The sequence below is a fragment of the Oncorhynchus mykiss genome, chromosome 3, assembly GCF_057628025.1.
Source record: "Oncorhynchus mykiss isolate SJ-2025 chromosome 3, ASM5762802v1, whole genome shotgun sequence".
Classification (NCBI taxonomy): domain Eukaryota; kingdom Metazoa; phylum Chordata; class Actinopteri; order Salmoniformes; family Salmonidae; genus Oncorhynchus; species Oncorhynchus mykiss.
In genome coordinates this window covers 21,757,871-21,784,163 of record NC_143024.1, presented here as the reverse complement: position 1 = coordinate 21,784,163, position 26,293 = coordinate 21,757,871, and the positions used below count along the sequence as shown (strand labels likewise).

Genomic DNA, 26,293 nt, shown 5'->3' with positions numbered 1-26,293 from the left:
TGTCTGCTTGACTGGGTCCTTGCAATGTCAGGAGGGTCTTCCGGAATAGGTTTCTTTACAGTGTGAGAGAAAGACAGACAGACAGACAGAGGGAGACAGAGACGTTGGAGAGAGGGAAATGGATAGTTGGTCCTCAGTGGAGTGGTGTTAAAGACACAAGCCCTCCGGATAATTCTCTGAGCCTGACTAGCCTGTCTGGCATTAACTGAAGTCATGGGGCCCTGGCACAGAGAGAGAGAGAGAGAGAGAGAGAGAGAGAAAGTGGAAGGGTCATAGAGAAAGAGATAAAAAGGAGTGAGTGAGTGAGTGAGTGAGTGAGTGAGTGAGTGAGTGAGTGATCTAAAGAAGACCATCAGGACTTGGCATGGAGAGAGAGGGAGAGAGAGAGGGAAAGAGGGTGAGGAGTGCTGTGATTGAGAGAGAGAGAGCATAGGAAGGGAGAAAAGGAGGGCAATGAGTGGGTGATCTAGAGAGGACCATGGGGATTGGCATGGAGGGAGAGAGAGAGAGAGAGAGGGTGGGTGGGTGGGTGGGTGGGTGGGAGGGAGGGAGGATAGAGGAGGCAAGGGGTGATTGAGAGAGGGAGAGAAGAGGAAGGTGCAGAGGAAGGGGGAAAGAAGGGCAGTGAGTGGGTGATCTGGAGAAGACCATGGGGTCATGGCATGAGGAATGTGAATGTGAGTGAGGGAGGAAGAGAGAGAGAGAGAAGAAAGAGAGAGAGAATGATAGGGCCATGGGGTCTTGGCATAGTTAGACAGAGGGCTAAGGAGAACGTGTGGGAAGCGTATTCAAACCTATCTCCAACCGACGCTGACTTCACACACACACAAACACACATACACGGCAGAGGGAAGAGGCAATTTAATTTCCCTCTATGGAATGTGAAAGAGGAAATATCCTGCTCCTCTGTGCTATAGTGCAATAGCTCCCAATGACCTGCTGTGCTGAAAGGAACTCTAATCCATTTCAGTGGCCCTCCAGTCCTCGTGCTACTGTGTGCAAATCCCCTCCATTGCTCTTCTTGAATAAATTAGATTTTTTTTTTATGGCCGTGGTGAGGCTCAACTTTTATACCCCTGGAGAACCCTGATGAATGTGTGGAACTCAAACACTCGGGAACACACACACACACACACACACACACACACACACACACACACACACACACACACACACACTGGCTCAAGTAGACATTGGCTCAAACAGGAATACAGTAGCCTACAGTCTAGATGTTGATCTCTTTCTCTGTAAAACACACACTACTTTGTGGATGAAAGCCTGAAACATGTTCTGATTAATAATGATATTAAAGAACATTGAACAATTTAAAAGCCCATGTATTATTTATCTGGGAACAGAAGAACAACAATGTAATGAAATGCACTTTATATCATCTTAGCTCATGAATATGTAAAACCTGCAAATGAATAATTCTTTATTATGAGGAAACGAGAGAATCTCAGGACTTGATAATGAGAGAGCGAGAGAGAGAGAGGGAGTGTGTGTGTGTGTACTTGCATGTGTGTGTAGAGTGTGAAGTGCCCATGTAGCATCTGCGCACGTTTGTGTTTGAGTGCATGCCTGCAAACTTGTGTGCGTGTGTGTGTTTAAGATTCCGTTATTCCTGCCTATGTCCTGGGAACCAATCAAAACTGTTCTGTCTCTGCTTGAACCAATCAAGACTGTTCTGTCTCTGCTTGGACCAGTTAAGACTGTTCTGTCTCTGCTTGGACCAATCAAGACTGTTATGTCTCTGCTTGAACCAATCAAAACTGTTCTGTCTCTGCTTGGACCAATCAAGACTGTTATGTCTCTGCTTGGACCAATCAAGACTGTTCTGTCTCTGCTTGGACCAATCAAGACTGTTCTGTCTCTGCTTAGAACCAATCAAGACTGTTCTGTCTCTGCTTGAATCAATCAAGACTGTTATGTCTCTGCTTGGACCAATCAAGACTGTTATGTCTCTGCTTAGAACCAATCAAGACTGTTCTGTCTCTGCTTGGACCAATCAAGACTGTTCTGTCTCTGCTTGAACCAATCAAAACTGTTCTGTCTCTGCTTGGACCAATCAAGACTGTTCTGTCTCTGCTTAGAACCAATCAAGACTGTTATGTCTCTGCTTAGAACCAATCAAGACTGTTATGTCTCTGCTTAGAACCAATCAAGACTGTTCTGTCTCTGCTTGGACCAATCAAGACTGTTATGTCTCTGCTTGGACCAATCAAGACTGTTATGTCTCTGCTTAGAACCAATCAAGACTGTTCTGTCTCTGCTTAGAACCAATCAAGACTGTTATGTCTCTGCTTAGAACCAATCAAGACTGTTCTGTCTCTGCTTGGACCAAATCACAGCTATCATGCTGAATTTGAGTCTAGTAGTCTGGTTTACCTCCTCTGAGTGGCCGGCACAGTCTGCAACGCCATCCAGAGCGCCTAACGATGTCTCACTGGAGAATGTGTCTCCTGAGGGAATACTGCCTGACAACGGGGGATCAGGATTCCATAAGGAGAAGTGAGCGCTCTGTTTCATCCAGCTCACTGGGGAATTCACATCCCCCTAATCACACAAACACATACAGTGACTTGCAAAAGTATTCGGCCCCCTTGAACTTTGCGACCTTTTGCCACATTTCAGGCTTCAAACATAAAGATATAAAACTGTATTTTTTTGTGAAGAATCAACAACAAGTGGGACACAATCATGAAGTGGAACGACATTTATTGGATATTTCAAACTGTTTTAACAAATCAAAAACTGAAAAATTGGGCGTGCAAAATTATTCAGCCCCCTTAAGTTAATACTTTGTAGCGCCACCTTTTGCTGCGATTACAGCTGTAAGTCGCTTGGGGTATGTCTCTATCAGTTTTGCACATCGAGAGACCGACATTTTTTCCCAATCCTCCTTGAAAAACAGCTCGAGCTCAGTGAGGTTGGATGGAGAGCATTTGTGAACAGCAGTTTTCAGTTCTTTCCACAGATTCTCGATTGGATTCAGGTCTGGACTTTGACTTGGCCATTCTAACACCTGGATATGTTTATTTTTGAACCATTCCATTGTAGATTTTGCTTTATGTTTTGGATCATTGTCTTGTTGGAAGACAAATCTCCGTCCCAGTCTCAGGTCTTTTGCAGACTCCATCAGGTTTTCTTCCAGAATAGTCCTGTATTTGGCTCCATCCATCTTCCCATCAATTTTAACCATCTTCCCTGTCCCTGCTGAAGAAAAGCAGGCCCAAACCATGATGCTGCCACCACCATGTTTGACAGTGGGGATGGTGTGGTCAGGGTGATGGGCTGTGTTGCTTTTACGCCAAACATAACGTTTTGCATTGTTGCCAAAAAGTTCAATTTTTGTTTCATCTGACCAGAGCACCTTCTTCCACATGTTTGGTGTGTCTCCCAGGTGGCTTGTGGCAAACTTTAAACAACACTTTTTATGGATATCTTTAAGAAATGGCTTTCTTCTTGCCACTCTTCCATAAAGGCCAGATTTGTGCAATATACGACTGATTGTTGTCCTATGGACAGAGTCTCCCACCTCAGCTGTAGATCTCTGCAGTTCATCCAGAGTGATCATGGGCCTCTTGGCTGCATCTCTGATCAGTCTTCTCCTTGTATGAGCTGAAAGTTTAGAGGGACGGCCAGGTCTTGGTAGATTTGCAGTGGTCTGATACTCCTTCCATTTCAATATTATCGCTTGCACAGTGCTCCTTGGGATGTTTAAAGCTTGGGAAATCTTTTTGTATCCAAATCCGGCTTTAAACTTCTTCACAACAGTATCTCGGACCTGCCTGGTGTGTTCCTTGTTCTTCATGATGCTCTCTGCGCTTTTAACGGACCTCTGAGACTATCACAGTGCAGGTGCATTTATACGGAGACTTGATTACACACAGGTGGATTGTATTTATCATCATTAGTCATTTAGGTCAACATTGGATCATTCAGAGATCCTCACTGAACTTCTGGAGAGAGTTTGCTGCACTAAAAGTAAAGGGGCTGAATCATTTTGCACGCCCAATTTTTCAGTTTTTGATTTGTTAAAAAAGTTTGAAATATCCAATAAATGTCGTTCCACTTCATGATTGTGTCCCACTTGTTGTTGATTCTTCACACAAAAATACAGTTTTATATCTTTATGTTTGAAGCCTGAAATGTGGCAAAAGGTCGCAAAGTTCAAGGGGGCCGAATACTTTCGCAAGGCACTGTATATGTGTAGGTGTATGCATGCATGTATATATATATATATATATTTACCAAATAATGCAGACAATTACATTGATGGAATCAACCTTTCTTTCTGCAATATTAAGCTGATCCAGCCCTAAACAAAATTCAATAAAAAACACACACACAAAGACACCCACATGCAACCACACACATACACTCCCCCTCCCTCCCTTTCTCCCTCCTTCCTGCCACTACACCCCTGACGGCAGTCATCTGGTGGTATCAATAAGAAAGCAGGTCCAATCAATGGCTCAGTGTCTCACCATCCCATCAGTCTGTGATCCTCCCCTACACACCAGATTACACAGCCTAAACCTCCCTCCCATCACAACCCACAGGAGCCTCTCTCCCCGCTTTATTCATAGACAGACACACAGAGACATACATACACCTTGTTGCAGGCTAAATAACCATGTAGCTCTTTATGTATTGCAATGACTTCTGACAGCTGTTGTGCTGCTGTGAGACTGTGAGAGAAATACATCCTTGATGGAGGAGAAAGTTTAAGTCTAAAATCCCTGACTATTACTTTCTGTGTTTTCTCCGAGCTAGGCGGAGGTGTGACCCAAATCCTTCAGGTTTTCTGATGATTGGACTGAACGTTAGATCAGAGGAGTCCAGTGGGGTGGTGGGGGGAGATGGGGAAGGGAAGAGGAGGAGGAGGGTCAACACTATCTATCTGGCCATGGTAGAGAGGACGAAGGGGGTGCTGTGCTTTCAAAACACAAATGCACTTTTCAAACGCAAATCATAATCTTACTGTAACTTTCACCCTAAACTTAACCTGTTAACAAAAATGCCAACCCAAGCCAAACCTTAAAGCAAAAATGTACAATTGCTATATCCATTTTGGTACTTGTAAATGAATGATATATAGCTATTGATTCTTAAAGAATATTACTTGGAAATGCCTCATGTGCTTAGTTTAACTGTAACCACAACAGGACCCGAAAATATAAGCTTGTTTTACTCCACTGTTTGTGAACAATGTCATTGTAAACAAACACGGTATAGCTTCAAAACATGGTAAAAACTAGAGAGTGGGCTAGGATGGGTCCATCATTTACCTCTCTGAGTGGACATTTCCCTGACCTGTGACCCCGGCACATGACATTTAAGAGGTGGTATGATGCTGCTGGCATCCTGTCCACTGTTTAATGATCTAAAACTGCCTTCTCATTTTAATATCCGGCTCACTCCTCTCTACACCTCTTCCACTTGTTTTGTCTCTGTATGCCAGCACTTTGGATTTGAAATGAAACAAAGACTATGAGGCTAAAGTTCCGACTGTCAGATTTAATTAGAGGGTATTTTCATCCATATCGGGTGAACCGTTTTGTACATAGTCCTCCTATTTTAGGGGACCACAAGTATTGGGATAAATTAATTTATGTGTATTAAAGTTGTCAAAAATTTAGTATTTGGTCCCATATTCCTAGCATGCAATGATTACATCAAGCTTGTAACTGTACAAACTTGTTGGATGCATTTGCTGTTTGTTTTGGTTGTGTTTCTGATCATTTTGTGCCCAAATGAAATGAATGCTAAATAATGTATTGTGTCAATTTTGGAGTCACTTTTATTGTAAATAGGAATATAATATGTTTCTAAACAATTATACATTACTGTGGAGGCTACCATGATTATGGATAGTTCTGAATTAGTCTTGAATAATGAGGGAGAAAGTTACAGAGGCATAAACATCATAGCCCTACCAAAAATGCTAACCTCCCATGTTATTGTAATGGTGAGAGGTTAGCATGTCTTGGGGGAATGATATTTGTGCATCTGTATTGTGCATTCTCACTCATCATTATTCATGATTCATTCAGGACTATCCGTAATCATGGTAGCAAGTTGACGTAGATGCATAATGCAAACAGTAGTAGTGGGTGATTTTCCACTACAGCCAGGTGCGTTGAAGGGCAAGGCTAAACTTCACCGCTGTTTTGGTCCTGTAGCTACGAAGATGTAGCAGCATGAAGCCAACCTGTGCACATGCGCAGATACTCTGTGTGACTGTGTGAGAGCAGTCTTGCACCACTCCCATCTCATTGGGTGTGTTTGAATAGTAAGGCTAACGAAGCCGACTGTAGACAAAAGTCAAGGAGTGCAGCCGGAGAAGTGCATCGGCGAAAGCCGACAGTTGGACACTGTAGTGGTTTTTCAACAGCAAGGCTCAGATCAACATGGCAGTGTCAACATACTGTGACTTTGGAAAGTATTCAGACCCCTAGACTTTTTCTACATTTTGTTACGTTAAGAAGTTTGGAGCCACCAAGACCCTTCCTAGAGCTGGCTGCCCAGCCAAACTGAGCAATTGGAGTAGAAGGGCCTTGGTCAGGTAGATGACCAACAACCTGATGGTCACTCTGACAGAGCTCTAGAGTTCCTCTGTGGAGATGGGAGAACCTTCCAGAAGGACAACCATCTCTGCAGCACACCACCAATCAGGCCTTTATGGTAGAGTGGCCAGACGGAAGCCACTCCTCAGTAAAAGGCACATGACAGCCCACTTGGAGTTTGCAAAAAAGGCACTTATAGACTCTCAGACCGTGAGAAACAAGATTATCTGGTCTGATGAAACCAAGATTGAACTCTTTGGCCTGAATGCCAAGCGTCAAGTCTGGAGGAAACTTTGCACCATTCCTACGGTGAAGCATGGTGGTGGCAGCATCATGCTTTGGAGATGTTTTTCAGTGGCAGGGACTGGGAGACTGGTCAGAATACAGAGTACAGCGAGATCCTTGATTGCTCCAGAGTGCTCAGGACCTCAGACTGGGGGCGAAGGTTCACCTTCCAACAGGAGAATGACCCTAAGAGCACAGCCAAGACAACGCAGGAGTGACAAGTCTCTGAATGTCCTTGAGTGACCCAGCCAGAGCCCAGACTTGAACCCGATCGAACATCTCTGGAGAGACCTGATAGAGCTTGAGAGGAGCTGCATAGAAGAAGAAACTCCCCAAATACAGGTGTGCCAAGCTTGTAGCATCATACCCAAGAAAACTCGATGCTGTCATCGCTGCCAAAGGTGCTTCAACAAAGTACAGATTAAAGGGTCTGAATACTTATGTAACATTTCAGTTTTTTAACAGCAAAAATGTCCCAAAATCTTTTTGCTTCGTAATTATGGGGATTGTTTGTACATTGATGAGGGGGAAAAAACCTTTAGAATAAGTCTGTAACAACAAATGTGTAAAAAGTCAAGGGGTCTGAATACTTTCCGAAGGCACTGTAGCTGCTATTGTTTATCAAAGTTTTTCTTTATAAAAGTAAAAATAAACTTTTCTAAGTCCCATATCAAACACAAACTGAAAACATAACGTCTGTACAATGAATTGGTGAGAGAGAGGTCTCAAATATCTCTTTCATTTTGTTCTGCCTGTAGCTTTAGAATCGCTGCAAAGTTGGTTCTGGTTTCAGTCATGTCTTTGGTCACGTTCACGTGGGTCCACCAAAAACACCCTAATGATGGGTTGACAAATAGTGTCTCCCACTAGCCAGGAGTTGGCTGCATGGTGCAGTTGGTGAGAAACAACTGCAGCGACTTGAAGATGACTTCATAAAAAACTCCATGACATTTGATCACATGTAGGCTGCAACATACTTTGAAAGGCGGTGACCATCGTTGATCTTGACTAGACAAAATGTATTCGCTCGAACACGCTCAATATTTGCTGTGCTGCTGTTGGCAATGTCATCTTGCTTGCATTGTTGTTCACCTTTAAAAGTGTGTTGCATTATGAGGATAAACATTTTCCTTCTTGCGCCTACATGTTGACTGCATGAACTTTACAAAAATTATGTGATCAAAGGTTGTGAAAGTTTTACTGCAGTTAATGGAAAGTTTGTGCAGTTGCTCTTCACCAACTTCCTCCAGCAACCATGGCCTGCACTGTGGGAGCCTCTATTGTCAACCAATCATTATTCTTGACATAACTGAAACAGGAACTAACTTTGCTGCTATTCTCCCAACACCCTGTGCACTAGTAGAGATCGGAGAGGATTTGACAGGTGTAAGCAATATGGTAATAGATTCACCTTGTCCTCTGATAGGCTATGTGGAAATTTCACCATTTTGCTTATACCATTCATATCCTCTCAGATCTCCACTAGAGGTTGACATGGGAACAGGACTCCCGGGGGTCTTGCGGAATTCTTGCATGAATGGGAGTCAACTGTGTAGGCCTAATATAGTTTACTTAATAATATATATTTATGTTAATTTCCCCCCTCCCCCTTCTGTTGGCTCACTCTCGCGCCTCCCTCCAGTTGTAGCCACTCCCTACTTTACCTCAGATGAGGTCGGAGACGTACACTGTTACACATGTCCATATCCATGAGTTCATCCAATTCTGGGTAAGTAAGTGCAAGGGCTGCCTTCATTGCCACATCTCGTAATGTGGTTGTTATCAGCTGTGTACAGGCAACTGTCTCGTGAGCTCTGAGCAGCAGCCAAACAGAGCAGTTGCTATGGCTACTCACACGCAGAGCAGGGACAGACAGACGAGCATCTAAACATTTGACAGGACAAGATGAACACTCCCATGTCAATCTGCATAAAGAGTAAGGTTTAGGGGTGCATTTTGGGATTGGCCCTGGATTGTACGATGTGCACACATGATACATGTTGAGTGTGTGATATGGGGGGTTAGAGACAGAGAGAATGGAAAACCGTGTTGATCTGAGCCTTGCTGTTGAAAAACCACATTAGTGTTCAACTTTTGGCTAGCACAGTTGCAACTTGCCCAACTTTACTCCTTGACTTTGAGCCCAATCTCAATGTGACCCACCAGATTCCGAAACTTACACCCCACTAGGAGAAAAATCTTGAAAACCCCTTTAGATTTTTGCCAAACATTTTGATTTTAAAAAACTGAGCGTAACTATTTTTTTAATTTAGTTTGAGAAAGTTAACGGTTTCATTATAGTTTTACTTTTAAAGGTTTGTTAATTTTATTTCCGTTTACACGTTTTTTCATGATTAGTTTTTATTTTAGTTAGTTTACTATAATAACCTTGCATCACAAACACACAAGATACACACGAATAATAATGATTAAATGCTATGCCAAAACAGTAATAAAGAGCATTTTATCATTTAACTTCACTGATCTGAGAGGGTTTGATGGCTGAAACCTGTCTTTTCACCGACCTGGTGAATCCCTCTATCAGTGAAAGATGAGGGAAAGGAGATGAGATGACGGTTTGGAAAGAACTGGGATGCAGAAACAGTATTTGTGACATTTGTTGAATCAATCAATCATTGATCAATAATTGAATTAACTCACGAGTCATCCAACAGTCTCAAATCATTGGAACACAAAGTTTGGAGACAAAAATCCCTGCTGACCAATTAATAATGAATTCAGTAACTTAATCAACCGGTAAACCTTTCCCTCAGTCAGTCAGTCTAAATGATCTCTATTTTAAGTTGCCACTGCTCTGGCCTTCTCTGGAGGAGCTCATATGTATAGATCTGCAAGGAAGGGAGAGATAAATCAACTTTGATCTGGTATAAGCAAGATGGAGAAAACCCAATCCAGTGAGAGGACATAGTGAAGCTATTACCACAATGCTTATCCAATCATTTCAGATCTATGGAGTACTCATGGATACGGGTTAGGGGTCAATGTGGGACTTGGATAAAACTATTCAAACAGGATCAAAAACCCTACGACCCTGTTCCTGGAGAGCTACCCTCTTGTGGGTTTTTGATTCAACCCCAGTTGTAACTAACCTGATTCAGCTTAACAACCAGCTAATTATTAGAATCAGGTGCTCTAGATTAGGGTTGGTGTGAATATCTACAGGACGGTAGCTGTCCAGGAACAGGGCTGGAGAGCCCTGCTCTATAGAGACCTTAGGGAAGCGATATTCATCTCTTACCCAACGAAGTCCGGAGCCTGCTGGTTTCTACCTGGTAATTAATTAGACACACCTGGTGTCCCAGGTCTTAATCAGTCCCTGATTGGAGGGGAACAATTAAAAAATTAAAAAGCAATGGCACTGGCTTCGAGGTCCAGAGTTGAGTTTGAGAGGCTTATGGGATTCTATAGCTTAGACCCAGTATAACAGGGGTGTCAAACTCATTCCATGGAGGGCTGAGTGTTTGCAGGTTTTTGGTTTTATCAATTGAGACCTAGACAACCATGTGTGGATGAGTTCCTTACTAATCAGTGCCTTAAGTCATCAAGTACAAGGGAGGAGTGAAATCCCACATACACTTGGCCCACCGTAGAATGAGTTTGACACATGTGCAGTATAGCTTCGCCCCTGTGTTATGACCCATATAAACGCAAGCATCTGTTCCTCCTTTGTCACGTTTGATAGTGGGGCAACAATACAACTCAAGCTTGGCATTCATCATGACCACCACCAATGTTGTTCACTTCTCTTCCAGGGAAACAAACCCAGAAAGAAACCCAGTACTCAAGGACACACGCAGGCAATAGATACAATTATGACTGCTCACATCTCTGTACTCATTGACTAAACATGGATTCAATTAAACTCAGTTCAAGGTCATGGTAATACAATATAAACGCTGGGGCTGTGCTTAATAGAAGCACTCATGGCTCTCTGCTAATATTTAATCCAACCCACCACTTGACTACTGCTCAGTGCTAGCCATTCATATCAGCTGAGAGCTGTCAAAACGTTGGCTGTGTGTGTGTGTGTGAGAGAGAGAGCAGAAACAGGTACGTAGGTAAAGTAAGGTGGGCGTGAGAAGATGGGGAGGGAGAGAAGGCGGGAGTGAAGGAATTTGTGAGGAACTGAAAGCAGGGGAGGGAGGCGACGGGGAGAGGGAGGAGTGCCGAGCAGAGAGCGAGGTTACACATGAGAGCAGTCCAGAGAACGAAAGTAAGAGAGACAGAGGCGAGAGAGAGAATAGCAGGACAGGTACGATAGTGTGGATTATGGAGTTGAGAAGGTTTCAGTCTTACCTCACAAGTTAATTACCTGTTGCTCACTGGAGGAGAACAAAGAAAAGTGGAGAAAAAAGAAAGAGTAAACAATAAGGGCAACGGAGAAAGAGAGAGAGGCAGAGGGGAAAACCAGGGGTAGAGAGAGGGCGGGAGATAGGGAGAGGGGGGAACAAGGGGTAGAGAGAAAGGGAAGGACAACAGTTGAATGTTGAGGATATTAATCGGGAGATGAACAAAAAGGAGAGGGCAAAAAGAGAAAGTGTATAGAAAAACGAATAGATTCACATTGACAGAGTGGACTGGACTTCAATGAAGCATCAGCAAAATAAAGGGTGAGAGAAAGAGAAAGGTCACTGCAGTAGTTGCTGTGCACTATAGTTCCTTAAGCACGCTTACTATGCAACAGGAGAGTTAGGACACGCAAAGACAGACAGACGTTCACTACACGATTGAACCATGTTGATGAAGGAGTATAGAATATGCATGCCACTAACTGTGGAAGAGGTAAGTGTGTGTTTGTCTGTGAACATGTATGTGTGTGTGTTTGTGGCTGGGGGGGGGGGGGGTCTCTGTGTGATTGAATGTATGTATACTGTAGACCACTGTTGTAAAAATAAGGTGATAGCTTTTAATGTGATCTTGAAAATGTTAAATTTGCTAGCATACAGATGTAGAATATTCATTTGATCGCCCTGTTGCAGGACAGCTTGTCGTGAATTTAAGGGATTAATTTACGATAAATGTATCACCCCCGACAAACATGTCCATTCATTATAATCCTTATAATAATTTAGATTTCCTGTTGCGGGATTATTTTCCTGCTGTAGCAAACTGGCTCAAATGAAGATCCTACATCTGTAACAACATTAAGCACAGGCATCCTGTAGTGTTGTTCATGTGGCTGGCACTCTGTATGGTTCTGCATGTACCTAACCTCAGCTGTTTCTCTCTCTCTCTCTCTCTCTCTCTCTCTCTCTCTCTCTCTCTCTCTCTCTCTCTCTCTCTCTCTCTCTCTCTCTCTCTCTCTCTCTCTCTCTCTCTCTCTCTCTTTCGCTTTATTTATTATGATTATTTTTTACCACAAACAAGTTGGACTGGTTGAGGCTTACAAACGTCAATGAAGGCATTTGGCCTGGAGGTTAAAAACAACAGATTCTGCCAGGGAGTAAGAAGTGGTGGGTGGAAAAGGGTTTGGGGGGAAGGTGCTCTAGAGTGCCCTCAAAGGGAAGGTCCTCATTCCCTCCAACCACCAGAACAAAGCATTTCTCCCCGTCATAGTGTTTAAGTCTGAGCTATCTGTCTGGAACAGTGTTATGTAGTTGGTTATTATTACAACATGCCGTGCCGGAAACTTCCATTGATACTTCACTCTAAAACCAACTTTGGTCGGTTTTGTGGTCTGGAAACATGTGACAAACGTTAGAGTGAACTTTAAGATTACTAATGTTTTAGTGTTTGTAGAAGCTTTAGCTAGAAGGATCACAGGGTTTTTATGGATCAAACTGGGGCTTAGGCGGTGGGCCTGGCCAATGGCCGACCGAAAATGTTTGAGGCCTTCCTGTTGACCGCCGTTTTAAAGTAAATTTCCTGCAGTTCTGCCATGAGGCTGAGAGAGAAATGTGCAGTTTAAAGATCAATTGCTGCCATTCTAAACATGTTGCCATGGCTTATGCTATGTGAATGACTCTCAAATTATAACAAAGTCAATGGAAACTGAATGTATAATCTTTGGAATTTTAGATTGTCCTGGACTTTCTATCTTTTATTTTGGTGACTTTTGGTCCTCAAAGATGATTGTATAAAAATATATAGGTCCGTTATCTTTTCTACATACTTTATATCTGGTTTGAGTCGTTGAGGTTTACACTGACAACGTCTTTCCATCCTTATTATTATTTTTTTTTTTTTTTACTGTTTGGACATATGCAGCTCGAAAAAACACTTCGGAGGCCCGCCCAAGACTTTTCTTTGCCGAAAAAAACCTGGATCAGTGTCTTGTGTGTATCTATCTGAAAATAGTCTGTAAAATCACACAGAAACAAATCCTAAGGTGAGATCCATTCCACGTGTGGAACTCTGACTGGTCTGATGGGGAAGCGCATTAAGATTCCTATGCAGCTTTAGTGGGATCAGCTTATAGTTCCACATTCAAACCATAGCACTGTTTATGCAATGTTTGCACACACACACACATACACACACACACACACACACACACTTCTAATTCTGAGGGGAGTGTAGCTGGTTGTACTAGTAGGTTGGTGGATTAAGACACAGGTATGTGTTAGTTTCGTATTTAGTCAAAAGGTGGGGGACAAATTAATACCGGTATGTGTTAGTTTCGTATTTAGTCAAAAGGTGGGGGACAAATTAAGACCGGTATGTGTTAGTTTCGTATTTAGTCAAAAGGTGGGGGACAAATTAAGACCGGTATGTGTTAGTTTCGTATTTAGTCAAAAGGTGGGGGACAAATTAAGACCGGTATGTGTTAGTTTCGTATTTAGTCAAAAGGTGGGGGACAAATTAAGATGTTTTGTTTTTAGTCAAAGGGTGGAGCACATTCACATAATATAGTTGCTGTCTTACTGCACTGTATGTTTCAGTCTTCATCAGTACAACACATTAACCACAAAACTGTCACAGGGGTCTGAAGTCAAAGAGAAACATAACACTGTGTGGGTTTGTGTTGTTAGTCAAAGGGTGGGTGGCACATTCACATAGAGTGGCCAGACCAGAGACATAGATATCTATTCACATACAGAGTGACCAGACCAGAGACCTGGATAACTATTAACATAGAGAGTGGCCAGACCAGAGACATAGATATCTATTCACATACAGAGTGACCAGACCAGAAACCTGGATATCCATTAACATAGAGAGTGGCCAGACCAGAGACATAGATATCTATTAACATAGAGAGTGGCCAGACCAGAGACCTGGATATCCATTAACATAGAGAGTGGCCAGACCAGAGACATAGATATCTATTCACATAGAGAATGGCCAGACCAGAGACATAGATATCCATTAACATAGAGAGTGGCCAGACCAGAGACATATATATATATATTCACATACAGAGTGACCAGACCAGAAACCTGGATATCCATTAACATAGAGAGTGGCCAGACCAGATACATAGATATCTATTCACATACAGAGTGACCAGACCAGAGACCTGGATAACTATTAACATAGAGAGTGGCCAGACCAGAGACATAGATATCTATTCACATACAGAGTGACCAGACCAGAAACCTGGATATCCATTAACATAGAGAGTGGCCAGACCAGAGACATAGATATCTATTAACATAGAGAGTGGCCAGACCAGAGACCTGGATATCCATTAACATAGAGAGTGGCCAGACCAGAGACATAGATATCTATTCACATAGAGAGTGGCCAGACCAGAGACATAGATATCTATTCACATACAGAGTGACCAGACCAGAAACCTGGATATCCATTAACATAGAGAGTGGCCAGACCAGATACATAGATATCTATTCACATACAGAGTGACCAGACCAGAAACCTGGATATCCATTAACATAGAGAGTGGCCAGACCAGATACATAGATATCTATTCACATACAGAGTGACCAGACCAGAAACCTGGATAGCCATTAACATAGAGAGTGGCCAGACCAGAGACATAGATATCTATTCACATACAGAGTGACCAGACCAGAGACCTGGATATCCATTAACATAGAGAGTGGCCAGACCAGAGACATATATATCCATTCACATAGAGAATGGCCAGAGACATATATATCCATTCACATAGAGAGTGGCCAGACCAGAGACATATATATCCATTCACATAGAGAATGGCCAGACCAGAGACATTGATAGACATTCACATAGAGAATGGCCAGAACAGAGACATAGATATCCATTCACATAGAGAATGGCCAGAACAGAGACATTGATAGACATTCACATAGAGAATGGCCAGAACAGAGACATTGATAGACATTCACATAGAGAATGGCCAGACCAGAGACATTGATAGACATTCACATAGAGAATGGCCAGAACAGAGACATAGATATCCATTCACATAGAGAATGGCCAGAACAGAGACATAGATATCCATTCACATAGAGAATGGCCAGAACAGAGACATAGATATCCATTCACATAGAGAATGGCCAGAACAGAGACATTGATAGACATTCACATAGAGAATGGCCAGAACAGAGACATTGATAGACATTCACATAGAGAATGGCCAGAACAGAGACATTGATATCCATTCACATAGAGAATGGCCAGAACAGAGACATAGATATCCATTCACATAGAGAATGGCCAGAACAGAGACATTGATAGACATTCACATAGAGAATGGCCAGAACAGAGACATTGATAGACATTCGGTACTCCGTGATCTTAACATCTGTCTATAGGACAGGACTAGGTAAACGCTGTCAATGACTGGTTCTGGGTTTCCCAGCCCAAGTCTTATCACTGCCTTAAGGACTTGGGCAAGTAACAGCTAGATACTACTGTTCTAAGGTCAGAGTTCAGGTGGGGTTCCATGCTTCAACAAACAAAGGAAAGGAGCGTGCTTTATAACAATTACAAAAATATTTGAAATACATTTTAAAATGTACATTTAACCTTTATTTAACTAGGCAAGTCAGTTATAAGAACAAATTCTTATTTACAATGAAGTCATACCCCGGCAAAACCCTGGATGACGCTGGGCCAATTGTGCGCCGCCCTATGGGACTCCCAATCATGGCCGGATGTACAGTAATGCAGCCTGGATTTGAACCAGGTACTGCAGTGACACCTCTTGCACTGAGATGCAGTGCCCTCGACCACTGTGCCACTCGGGAGCCCAAATAAAGGGCGTACCAAGGAAAAACTTCCAAAATGACACATTTGAGGCAGAGCATTTGAGGCAGAACATTTGAGGCAGCTCTCAACAAAAACGTCAGAAATGTATTTTTTTTTAGCTTTAATCCATTCAGTATACAGGGGACTGGCGTTTCCACGTCAAGCTGATGGTCAGGGCACACACAGGAAGAAGGCAGCCTTTTCACTGATCTAAGGTTAGTTGTTCATTGTTTTCCTAATGGATAAGGTTAGGGGTTTGGAGGAGGGTGAGCTGACCTTAGATATGTTCCCAAGAAAAGCTCACAGTGAGCAGTCTGCGTCCGGTTTAATGAATGAACTGACTGCTATGTATGTAAATATGTAATGTGTACGATCTACATTAATTGCAAGAAGGATGTGGTATTAAGACAGGACTGTGTGAATTGTCCCCCCCCCCCCCCCCCCCCCCCCCAGTATAAGATTGGCAGCTGTACATGATCAGTAAACACAGTAATGAGCAGAGTGGAGGAGGGGAGGGAGTGGAGGTGGTGAGGAACCAACCAGACACACATCCCCAACATGGCCTGGGACAGCTCACTGAGAAACGCATCTACCTCAATAGGTAACACACCCACATTAACACTGTACCTCAAATCAAACTTTGTCACAAGCGCCGAATCCAAGTGCAGACCTTACAGTGAAATGCTTTACATACAAACCCTTAACAAACAGTGCAGTTCAACAAAGAGTTAAGAAAATATTTAATAATAAACTAAAGTTAAACAATTATAAAAAGTAACACAACAACGAGGCTATATACAGGGGGTACCGGTACCGAGTCAGTGTGCGGGGGTGCAGGTTAGAGGTGACTTGTACATGTAGGTTGGGGTGAAGTGACTATCCATAGATAATAAACAGGCAGTAGCAGCAGTGTACAAAACAAATGGAGGGGGGGGGGGGGTCAATGTAAGTCGTCCTGTGGCCATTTGATGAATTGTTCAGCAGTCTTATGGCTTGGGGGTAGAAGCTGTTAAGGAGACTTTTGGTCCCAGACAGCTTGCCGTGCATTAGCAGAGAAAACAGTCTATGACTTGAGTGACTGGAGTCTCTGACAATTTTTAGGGCCTTCCTCTGACACCGCCTATTATATAGTTCCTGGATTGCAGGAAGCTTGGCTCCAGTGATGTACTGGGCTGTACGCACTACCCTCCGTAGCGCCTTACTGTTAGATGCCGAGAAGTTGCCATACCAGGCGGTGATGCAACCGGTCAGGATGCTCTCGATGATGCAGCTATACCTCACATACACATACATACACACACACACACACACACACTGAACCTCACACACTGTACCTCGCACACACCTAGCACTGCTCAACTAAGAAATGATACCAGCACACGCACACACACACACATATCTACTATCCCACACCCACCCCTATGGCCTAGCCCTAGATCATACTGCACACATACATCTACCTCAGCGACAATAACAGTACATTCCTCCCCTCTGTCTGTCTCTCTCTCTGACAGTAAACTGCCATCCTGGGTGAGTGTGTTTGTCCCCAGGGTCTTCTATGTGACAGAGAAGGCCTGGAACTTCTACCCTTACACCATCACAGGTCTGACAATACTATTCTTTCCACCACATACACAGCCGTTTCACCTGCTACCAACCTGTTCTTCCTATAGGGTCAACATAGAACGTAGGACGTAGGTCTGCACTTAGATTTAAACACAATCTGCTTATCTAGACCCGATTTACTTTAAACATCTTTCGTTCCACATATTTAGAAATATGTGTGTGTGGTGTGTCACTAATGATGTTCCTCTCTATCTGTATGGAACTTCTGCGGTGGTGCTTCAGAGTACTCGGTAAGTATTCACACATCATCTGCATGAGGCATGCAGTAGAGCTCATCCCTCTCAAAATGTCTGTGTACATAACCTCATCTGTCTACTCCTCTCTCTGCCCTCCTTCCTTCTCTCTGCCCTCCTTCCTTTTCTCCCCTTCTCTCCCCCTCCCTCCTTTTCTCCCTCCCCCCCCGCCTCCATCCCTCCTTTTCTCCGTCTCCCTCCGTCTCTTCCTCCTTCTCCTTCTCCTTCTCTCCCTCCTCTCCATTCACATCCATCCGTCATCTACTGTAGGTCTCCTTCCTTCCCAAGTTCAGCATCCGTATTGAGACCAGGTTTGAGAACAACAATGGTGACAACAATAATGTGAGTATGACTGAAGGAGAGAGAGAAGGGGAGGGGATAAGAGACTGGGGGGGGGGGGGTGAGAGACTGAAAGAAGGGTGGGAGAGGGGGAGAGAGAGAAGGGGGGGTGAGAGACTGAAAGAAGGGTGGGAGAGGGAGAGAGAGAGAGAAGGGGGGTGAGAGACTGAAAGAAGGGTGGGAGAGGGAGAGAGAGAGAGAAGGGGGGGTGAGAGACTGAACGAAGGGTGGGAGAGGGAGAGAGAGAGAGAAGGGGGGGTGAGAGACTGAACGAAGGGTGGGAGAGGGAGAGAGAGAGAAGGGGGGGTGAGAGACTGAAAGAAGGGTGGGAGAGGGAGAGAGAGAGAGAAGGGGGGGTGAGAGACTGAAAGAAGGGTGGGAGAGGGAGAGAGAGAGAAGGGGGGGTGAGAGACTGAAAGAAGGGTGGGAGAGGGAGAGAGAGAGAGAAGGGGGGGTGAGAGACTGAAAGAAGGGTGGGAGAGGGAGAGAGAGAGAGAAGGGGGGGATGAGAGACTGAAATAAGGGTGGGAGAGGGGGGAGAGAGAGAGAGAGAGAGAGAGAGAAGGGGGGGTGAGAGACTGAAAGAAGGGTGGGAGAGGGTTTAGAGAGAGAGAGAGAAGGGGGTGAGAGACTGAAGGAAGGGTGGGAGAGGGAGGGAGAGAAGAGGGGGTGAGAGACTGAAGGAAGGGTGGGAGAGGGGGAGAGAGAGAGAGAGAAGGGGGTGAGAGACTGAAGGAAGGGTGGGAGAGGGAGGGAGAGAAGAGGGGGTGAGAGACTGAAAGAAGGGTGGGAGAAGGAGAGAGAGAGAAGGGGGGTGAGAGACTGAAAGAAGGGTGGGAGAGGGGGAGAGAGAGAGAGAGAAGGGGGTGAGAGACTGAAGGAAGGGTGGGAGAGGGAGGGAGAGAAGAGGGGGTGAGAGACTGAAAGAAGGGTGGGAGAAGGAGAGAGAGAGAAGGGGGGTGAGAGACTGAAGGAAGGGTGGGAGAGGGAAGGGAGGGAAATTGCAATCTTCTCTGCAGTGTAAGGAGAATGCTCATCAAATTGATGTGGCCATTATAAGGAAAACAAGCAAAGGCCAGAATACAATAGCGTCAGATCTATTAGCCATCTACTGTGTTTGTGTGAGAGGGAGAAAGAAGGGTACATGCTTGTATTACAGGCTTGTTTCACCACCTTTGCTGGCCTTGTCACAGAATTCTGACACACAAACACAATTCTGAGCTGGTTTGTCCCTACAGCGTGCCCCTGTCATTTTGGGTAGAAACCTGGGAACAAGACTGAACTCATCTGGCTGTTGGCTGTTAGTGTGTGTATCCAGAAATGTGGCGAAGCTTGTTTCAACCTTCTCCCAGCTACAGGTTACATGTGTTCATTTTAGCAGAAATGCACACGCGCACACACACACACACACACACACACACATTAATGCACACATACCACACCGATACACACACCTCTATTACAACACACAATAGAGGACATCTAAAAAGCACAACAGGTTTAAAGGATGAGGTAAAACAATGCTTTTGACATGGAAAAATGGGAACTATGACAAGTGTCAACAGTCAGACAGTCAGACAGATGGACAAGACATACCTTCTATGAGAGAACAGGTTCTTAAACACAAGAGACACAGGGCATAATAGGATCTGAAACACAGCTGATTATCTGGCTGTGGGTTTGTCTCCCTGCTCTGCTCTTTGTTAAATACCAGCAGAGGAATGAACATCTTCAAAAGAGACATTACTCTCTCTTTCGCTTTCTTTCAGGACAAGGGGACAGAACAGAAAGAACTGTGACTTTTATCTCTCTTTCTTTGATAAGTGTCTCATTCTCTCTCTCCTCTTTCACTCCCGCTTGTCCATCCTCGCCTGCTCCCTCTCTGCTTCTCTCTCTCTTTCTCTGTGATTTAGTGTGCTCCCTCTCTCGATCTCCCTTACCCCTTCTCTCTCCCTCTCTCTCTGTCTGTCTGTCTGTGTGTGGTGTTTTGCTGTAGTGTAATGATTTGTTCAAAGCCTGAGGGTGGAGTATTATGATGGGTGATACGTTGTGTGGCCCTAGGCCCTGGCTCCAGTGTGTGTGTGTCAGTCTATTTCCTCATCTACTAGGCCCTGGCTCCAGTGTGTGTGTGTCAGTCTATTTCCTCATCTACTAGGCCCTGGCTCCAGTGTGTGTGTGTCAGTCTATTTCCTCATCTACTAGGCCCTGGCTCCAGTGTGTGTGTGTGTGTGTGTCAGTCTATTTCTGAGTGACCTCCCCCTCTGCTCGGTTGCAGGTATTTGGAGACAGGCCCACCCCTGCAGAGAGCGTGAGCCACCTGGATATCCTCATTGACCCCATCCCTGACAAACACTACAAGGAGACAGAGGTACTAGCGTGTACACACACATTTCCTCCTCCTGACTTCCGCAGTTCCAGTAACTTCAGAAACAAAGGTCAATCAGCAAGACACATAGCTGAAAACACACACACACTCACTATCTCACGCAGAGACAGAGGAAGACGTACTGTAGATAAACACAAACATAAATACAGAGACACTTGTACAATCTATGCATCTTGGGCCCCAGATGCCTATCATGTTGAATCATTCATAGATTATATGTGAGGTATTGAGCAACAGCCTGCTCACACAGGCCTGCACACACACACACACACACTCCCACACCCACACACTCGCCCTCCCTCCTACACACCGGCCAGGGATTTAGCTGTCAGCGGGTAATGTGTACTTTGTCTCTGTAGGACCTGAGTCGCTGGGTGTCTGAGAAGACGGGCCGAGGCCCCCTGGTGGAAGGGTGGCGTAAGGACAGCACCCCCATCATGTGTTCCTATAAGAGGGTGCAGTGCAGTTTCGAAGTCTATGGCTTCCAGGGCAAGACTGAGGACTTCATACACAGGGTGAGAGGAAACTACATTTAACTACATTTACCATCATGCATCAGGTGAGAACCTGATAAAGACCTAAGGGTCAAAATGTTGTTTAAGGAAACACATTTGACAGAATAGATTGCGTGTGGGGGAATATTTTCTTTTGCCTCAACATATACACTGATCTCCAGCAGCACCTGCTGAAAGCCTTTGGGTGTGTTTCTTTGAGGTAAGAAATGTATTTTCTCTGGTGTGTATGATCTGACAGAACATCCAGGACATCCTACTGGTGGGGCACAGACAGGCTGTGGCCTGGACAGACGAATGGCACGGTCAGTAGAGGACATGCTTATAATTCCTTATAACATATAGCACATGATTATAATAGGACATGGTTGTAATGCTTCATGTTATAATGCATCATAAAGTATAGGACATGATTAGAATAGGGCAAGGTTATAATGCTTCATAACATATAGAACATGTTTATGATAGGGCATGGTTATAATGCTTTATAACATATAGAACATTATTATAATAATAGGACATGGTTATAATGCATTATACTACGCTGTAATTAATGCATTTCAATGTGCTGTTGACTGTTGCTGTATGTTTTTGTTCGGACATGCTTATAATGCATTATGATGCACATGTTACATGTTATAATGCATTATGATACACACGTTACATAGATATAATGATGTATTATAATCTCATCCGTCTGTGCTTTTCCCTACAGGGATGAGTTTGGAGGATGTGAGAGAGTATGAGCGACAGATACAGGAACAGACCAACAGCAAACTCAAATCAACCCAGAACAACAACACAGGTAATTATTAGAGCTGGGACCATAAACAGAAAATGACTTATCCAAGGCATTTTGCTGATATCATTCATTATGATAAGTACTCTAGAAAAATGTGAAGTTTGCGTTTGCAAATATGGCCGATTGTTAATTGGATTATTGATGTCTTCAACCACAACTAGTATTTTAAAGGATAATAATAAAAACTGTGCAGTTCACATTAATGTTAGAAACTTATCGTTCTATTTATCATTATCATTTTGTGAAACATGCCTCATTTATACATCACCACAAACTCATTTCAATGATTGCAGTCTCGGACTGAAGTATGTAGCTAACATAGAGCAGAAACGAATGTCCATGAGCAGGGCACAGTTCACACTGTGCAGTTCTATTTATCATTATCGTATCTGTACAGGCAATTTATCGCTATGGGGTTTGTGTCCATATCACCCAGCTGTAGTAACTACTAGTCTACTACTGTACTACTCTATATCGTATTTTAATAGAGGGAGGAGAAAAAGAGGGGGGGGGAGAGAAGGTAAAGTGGAGAAAAAGGAGAGAGTGATAGAAGGAAGAATGGGTGGATGGAAGAGGGGGAGAAGAGGAAGAGGAGAGAGCGTAGGGGAACATGGAGAAAGTGGGTGAGAAGGGGAGGGAGAAAGTGCAAGGATGGGTGGATGGAAGAGGGGGAGAAGAGGAAGAGGAGAGAGCATTGGGGAACATGGAGAAAGTGGGTGAGAAGGGGAGGGAGAAAGTGCAAGGATGGGTGAAAAGTGAGAGAGTGGAAGAAGGGAAGAGCGTGGAGAGAAAGACAGAAAGATAATTGATCAGAGGAGAGTGAGCCCAACATTGTCTGGAGACTCAAACTGAATTCCTCCGCTGCTCTATGTTAGCTACATACTTCAGTCTGAGACTGCAATCATTGAAATTAGTTTGTGGTGATGTATAAATGAGGCATGTTTCACAAAACAGCCCTCATTACAAGTAATCAGCGATGGGATAGTCTCTAACCAATCAGAGTATCAAAGCCAATGACGATTTTTCTAAACGCTGATTTACCCACCTGTGCTCTGGCCCAACCCATTGGTTTCTGGGACCAATCAGAACTTTTAGAATATGTTTGCGCTCTCTAGAAATCGTCGGGTAGGTACTCAGGTCCAGACTCATTGCAGAGAAGAAACTAATGTCCGTGGGCAGGGCATATCATTTGGCTGGAACAAGGAGTTTGGTTAGCTATTGCAGCACTCACTGCATATGTCAGCCCTAGTAGGTGGGGTTGTGTGTGTGTGTGTGTGTGTGTGTGTGTGTGTGTGTGTGTGTGTGTGTGTGTGTGTGTGTGTGTGTGTGTGTGTGTGTGGGGGGCCACTCTGCCCCCTGCTGGTGAGTCATGAGAAGTTTGGCCGGCTGTTGCAGCTGAATGATATCAGAGGCAGCAGCCACAGTATGGCCCGTGGTATGCTGCAACTCGCTGCGCTGTCCTGACCACCTACAGGCCAGAACATGCTACTGCAGGCGCCTAACAGATTTTACACAAAATCATTACATGCCATTCATCTCTTTTCGAAAACAAAAGGTGTATTCGAAATTTTATTATGGGTGTGTGAACTGTGAAGAGATGTGTATTTGAATAATTTAACCCCTCAACTCCTCCCTTCCCCCTTCGTTCCCTTCATTCCCCCTGCCTCTCTTTCTCATCTGCAGCAGCCCCTCGTCCGGCATACTCGCGCTCTATGTCCGTCACAGATGAGCGCTCTCTGAAGAAGATGGGAGTGAAGACTATGGCCATGTCAGACCCCTCCACCTCCACACTGCCTCATAGCACTGTCCGCCTTAACTCCACCCCCGAGTAACACACACACGTTCATACTGATGCATCAATTCCTGCCTGCTTAAACCCCTCCGTGACAGTAACTACACTGCAGCAGTTCCTTTTTGTTTTACGGCCATCCACCACAGACACATTTAACCAATAACGCTACACTGTCCACAGAAGCAGCACTTAGACCACTCAGGTCCTACCCCTTTCTCCAGCTGTAACTATATAACCCAACCCCCTGTCCTACCCCTTTCTCCAGCTGTAACTATATAACCCAACCCCCTGTCCTACCCCTTTCTCCAGCTGTAACTATATAACCCAACCCCCTGTCCTACCCCTTTCTCCAGCTGTAACTATATAACCCAACCCCCTGTCCTACCCCTTTCTCCAGCTGTAACTATATAACCCAACCCCCTGTCCTACCCCTTTCTCCAGCTGTAACTATATAACACAACCCCCAGTCCTACCCCTTTCTCCAGCTGTAACTATATAACCCAACCCCCTGTCCTACCCCTTTCTCCAGCTGTAACTATATAACCCAACCACCTGTCCTACCCCTTTCTCCAGCTGTAACTATATAACCCAACCCCCTGTCCTACCCCTTTCTCCAGCTGTAACTATATAACCCAACCACCTGTCCTACCCCTTTCTCCAGCTGTAACTATATAACCCAACCCCCTGTCCTACCCCTTTCTCCAGCTGTAACTATATAACCCAACCCCCTGTCCTACCCCTTTCTCCAGCTGTAACTATATAACCCAACCCCCTGTCCTACCCCTTTCTCCAGCTGTAACTATATAACCCAACCCCCAGTCCTACCCCTTTCTCCAGCTGTAACTATATAACCCAACCCCCAGTCCTACCCCTTTCTCCAGCTGTAACTATATAACCCAACCCCCAGTCCTACCCCTTTCTCCAGCTGTAACTATATAACCCAACCCCCTGTCCTACCCCTTTCTCCAGCTGTAACTATATAACCCAACCCCCAGTCCTACCCCTTTCTCCAGCTGTAACTATATAACCCAACCCCCTGTCCTACCCCTTTCTCCAGCTGTAACTATATAACCCAACCCCCTGTCCTACCCCTTTCTCCAGCTGTAACTATATAACCCAACCCCCTGTCCTACCCCTTTCTCCAGCTGTAACTATATAACCCAACCCCCTGTCCTACCCCTTTCTCCAGCTGTAACTATATAACCCAACCCCCAGTCCTACCCCTTTCTCCAGCTGTAACTATATAACCCAACCCCCTGTCCTACCCCTTTCTCCAGCTGTAACTATATAACCCAACCCCCTGTCCTACCCCTTTCTCCAGCTGTAACTATATAACCCAACCCCCTGTCCTACCCCTTTCTCCAGCTGTAACTATATAACCCAACCCCCTGTCCTACCCCTTTCTCCAGCTGTAACTATATAACCCAACCCCCTGTCCTACCCCTTTCTCCAGCTGTAACTGAGTTTGCATCCCAATATTACACTTTATATACATCAAAATAGACTGAAATATTTCAAACTGTTTGACATAGAAACACAGAATTTCCGTCAGGTAAAAAAACAATGAAATGATGAATAACATTCCACCCATGAGGCCTCTAGGTAATTTGACTGCAGGAAAGGGCTACTAGAGTGGATATAATGGTAGGGGAGTGCCGTGGATCCACAGAGCCAACCCCCCCAGTGTATCGAGGCGCTGCTGCAAATGGCTGAAACAGGGCTAACCTTCACTGATGAGTCAATAGGATGGCTGTTTTAAACATGATTAACTTCTGATCTATGGTAATAGCTGCAAAATGACCTCTGTACAGGCTGTGGAATAATATGACATAGAGGATGAATATCATTTATAACTAGGTTTATATTGACACATTATACATATACTGTATATTTGGCTTTTTAGTCTATTGTAATGGAAGTCTATTGTCAGCTATGTACCTCTTGTATGAATGAATAAAAGCCTTTTTCTCCTGTATATCTTGTTAAGATCATTAGTCATGATTAAGTGACTGCAGGAGATAAGTGAAACAATAGAGCAACAGAGCTTATTATTCTAGACCATGTTAACCTTGTGTTACCCTGCTAGTGAGAGAGTAATAGTTCACAACTAGTTGACAGGTAATGTGATGTAGGGCTTACTCAGTACACTTCGTAGGGCTTACTCAGTACACTGCGTAGGGCTTACTCAGTGCGCTGCCTAGGGCTTACTCAGTACACTGCGTAGGGCTTACTCAGTGCGCTGCCTAGGGCTTACTCAGTACACTGCGTAGGGCTTACTCAGTACACTTCGTAGGGCTTACTCAGTACACTGCGTAGGGCTTACTCAGTGCACTGCGTAGGGCTTACTCAGTACACTGTGTAGGGCTTACTCAGTACACTGCGTAGGGCTTACTCAGTGCCCTGCGTAGGGCTTACTCAGTACACTGCGTAGGGCTTACTCAGTACACTGCGTAGGGCTTGCTCAGTGCACTGCGTAGGGCTTACTCAGTACACTGCGTAGGGCTTACTCAGTACACTGCGTAGGGCTTACTCAGTGCACTGCGTAGGGCTTACTCAGTGCACTGCGTAGGGCTTACTCAGTACACTGCGT

At 44.4% G+C, this 26,293-nt stretch overlaps 1 protein-coding gene across 1 annotated transcript; it reads left to right on the top strand.

Annotated features, from left to right (window-relative positions):
• The first annotated feature begins 11,034 nt into the window (after positions 1–11,034).
• LOC110508909 (phosphatidylinositol transfer protein cytoplasmic 1b) lies at positions 11,035–25,670 on the top strand. Its single transcript, XM_090224924.1, is given in 10 exon segments — positions 11,035–11,664; positions 15,649–15,659; positions 16,481–16,614; positions 17,528–17,711; positions 18,143–18,214; positions 20,487–20,579; positions 20,957–21,112; positions 21,351–21,414; positions 21,825–21,914; positions 23,595–25,670. Coding segments are annotated over 10 exon segments (1,005 nt in total). The 5' UTR covers positions 11,035–11,612; the 3' UTR covers positions 23,744–25,670.
• The last annotated feature ends 623 nt before the right edge of the window (positions 25,671–26,293 follow it).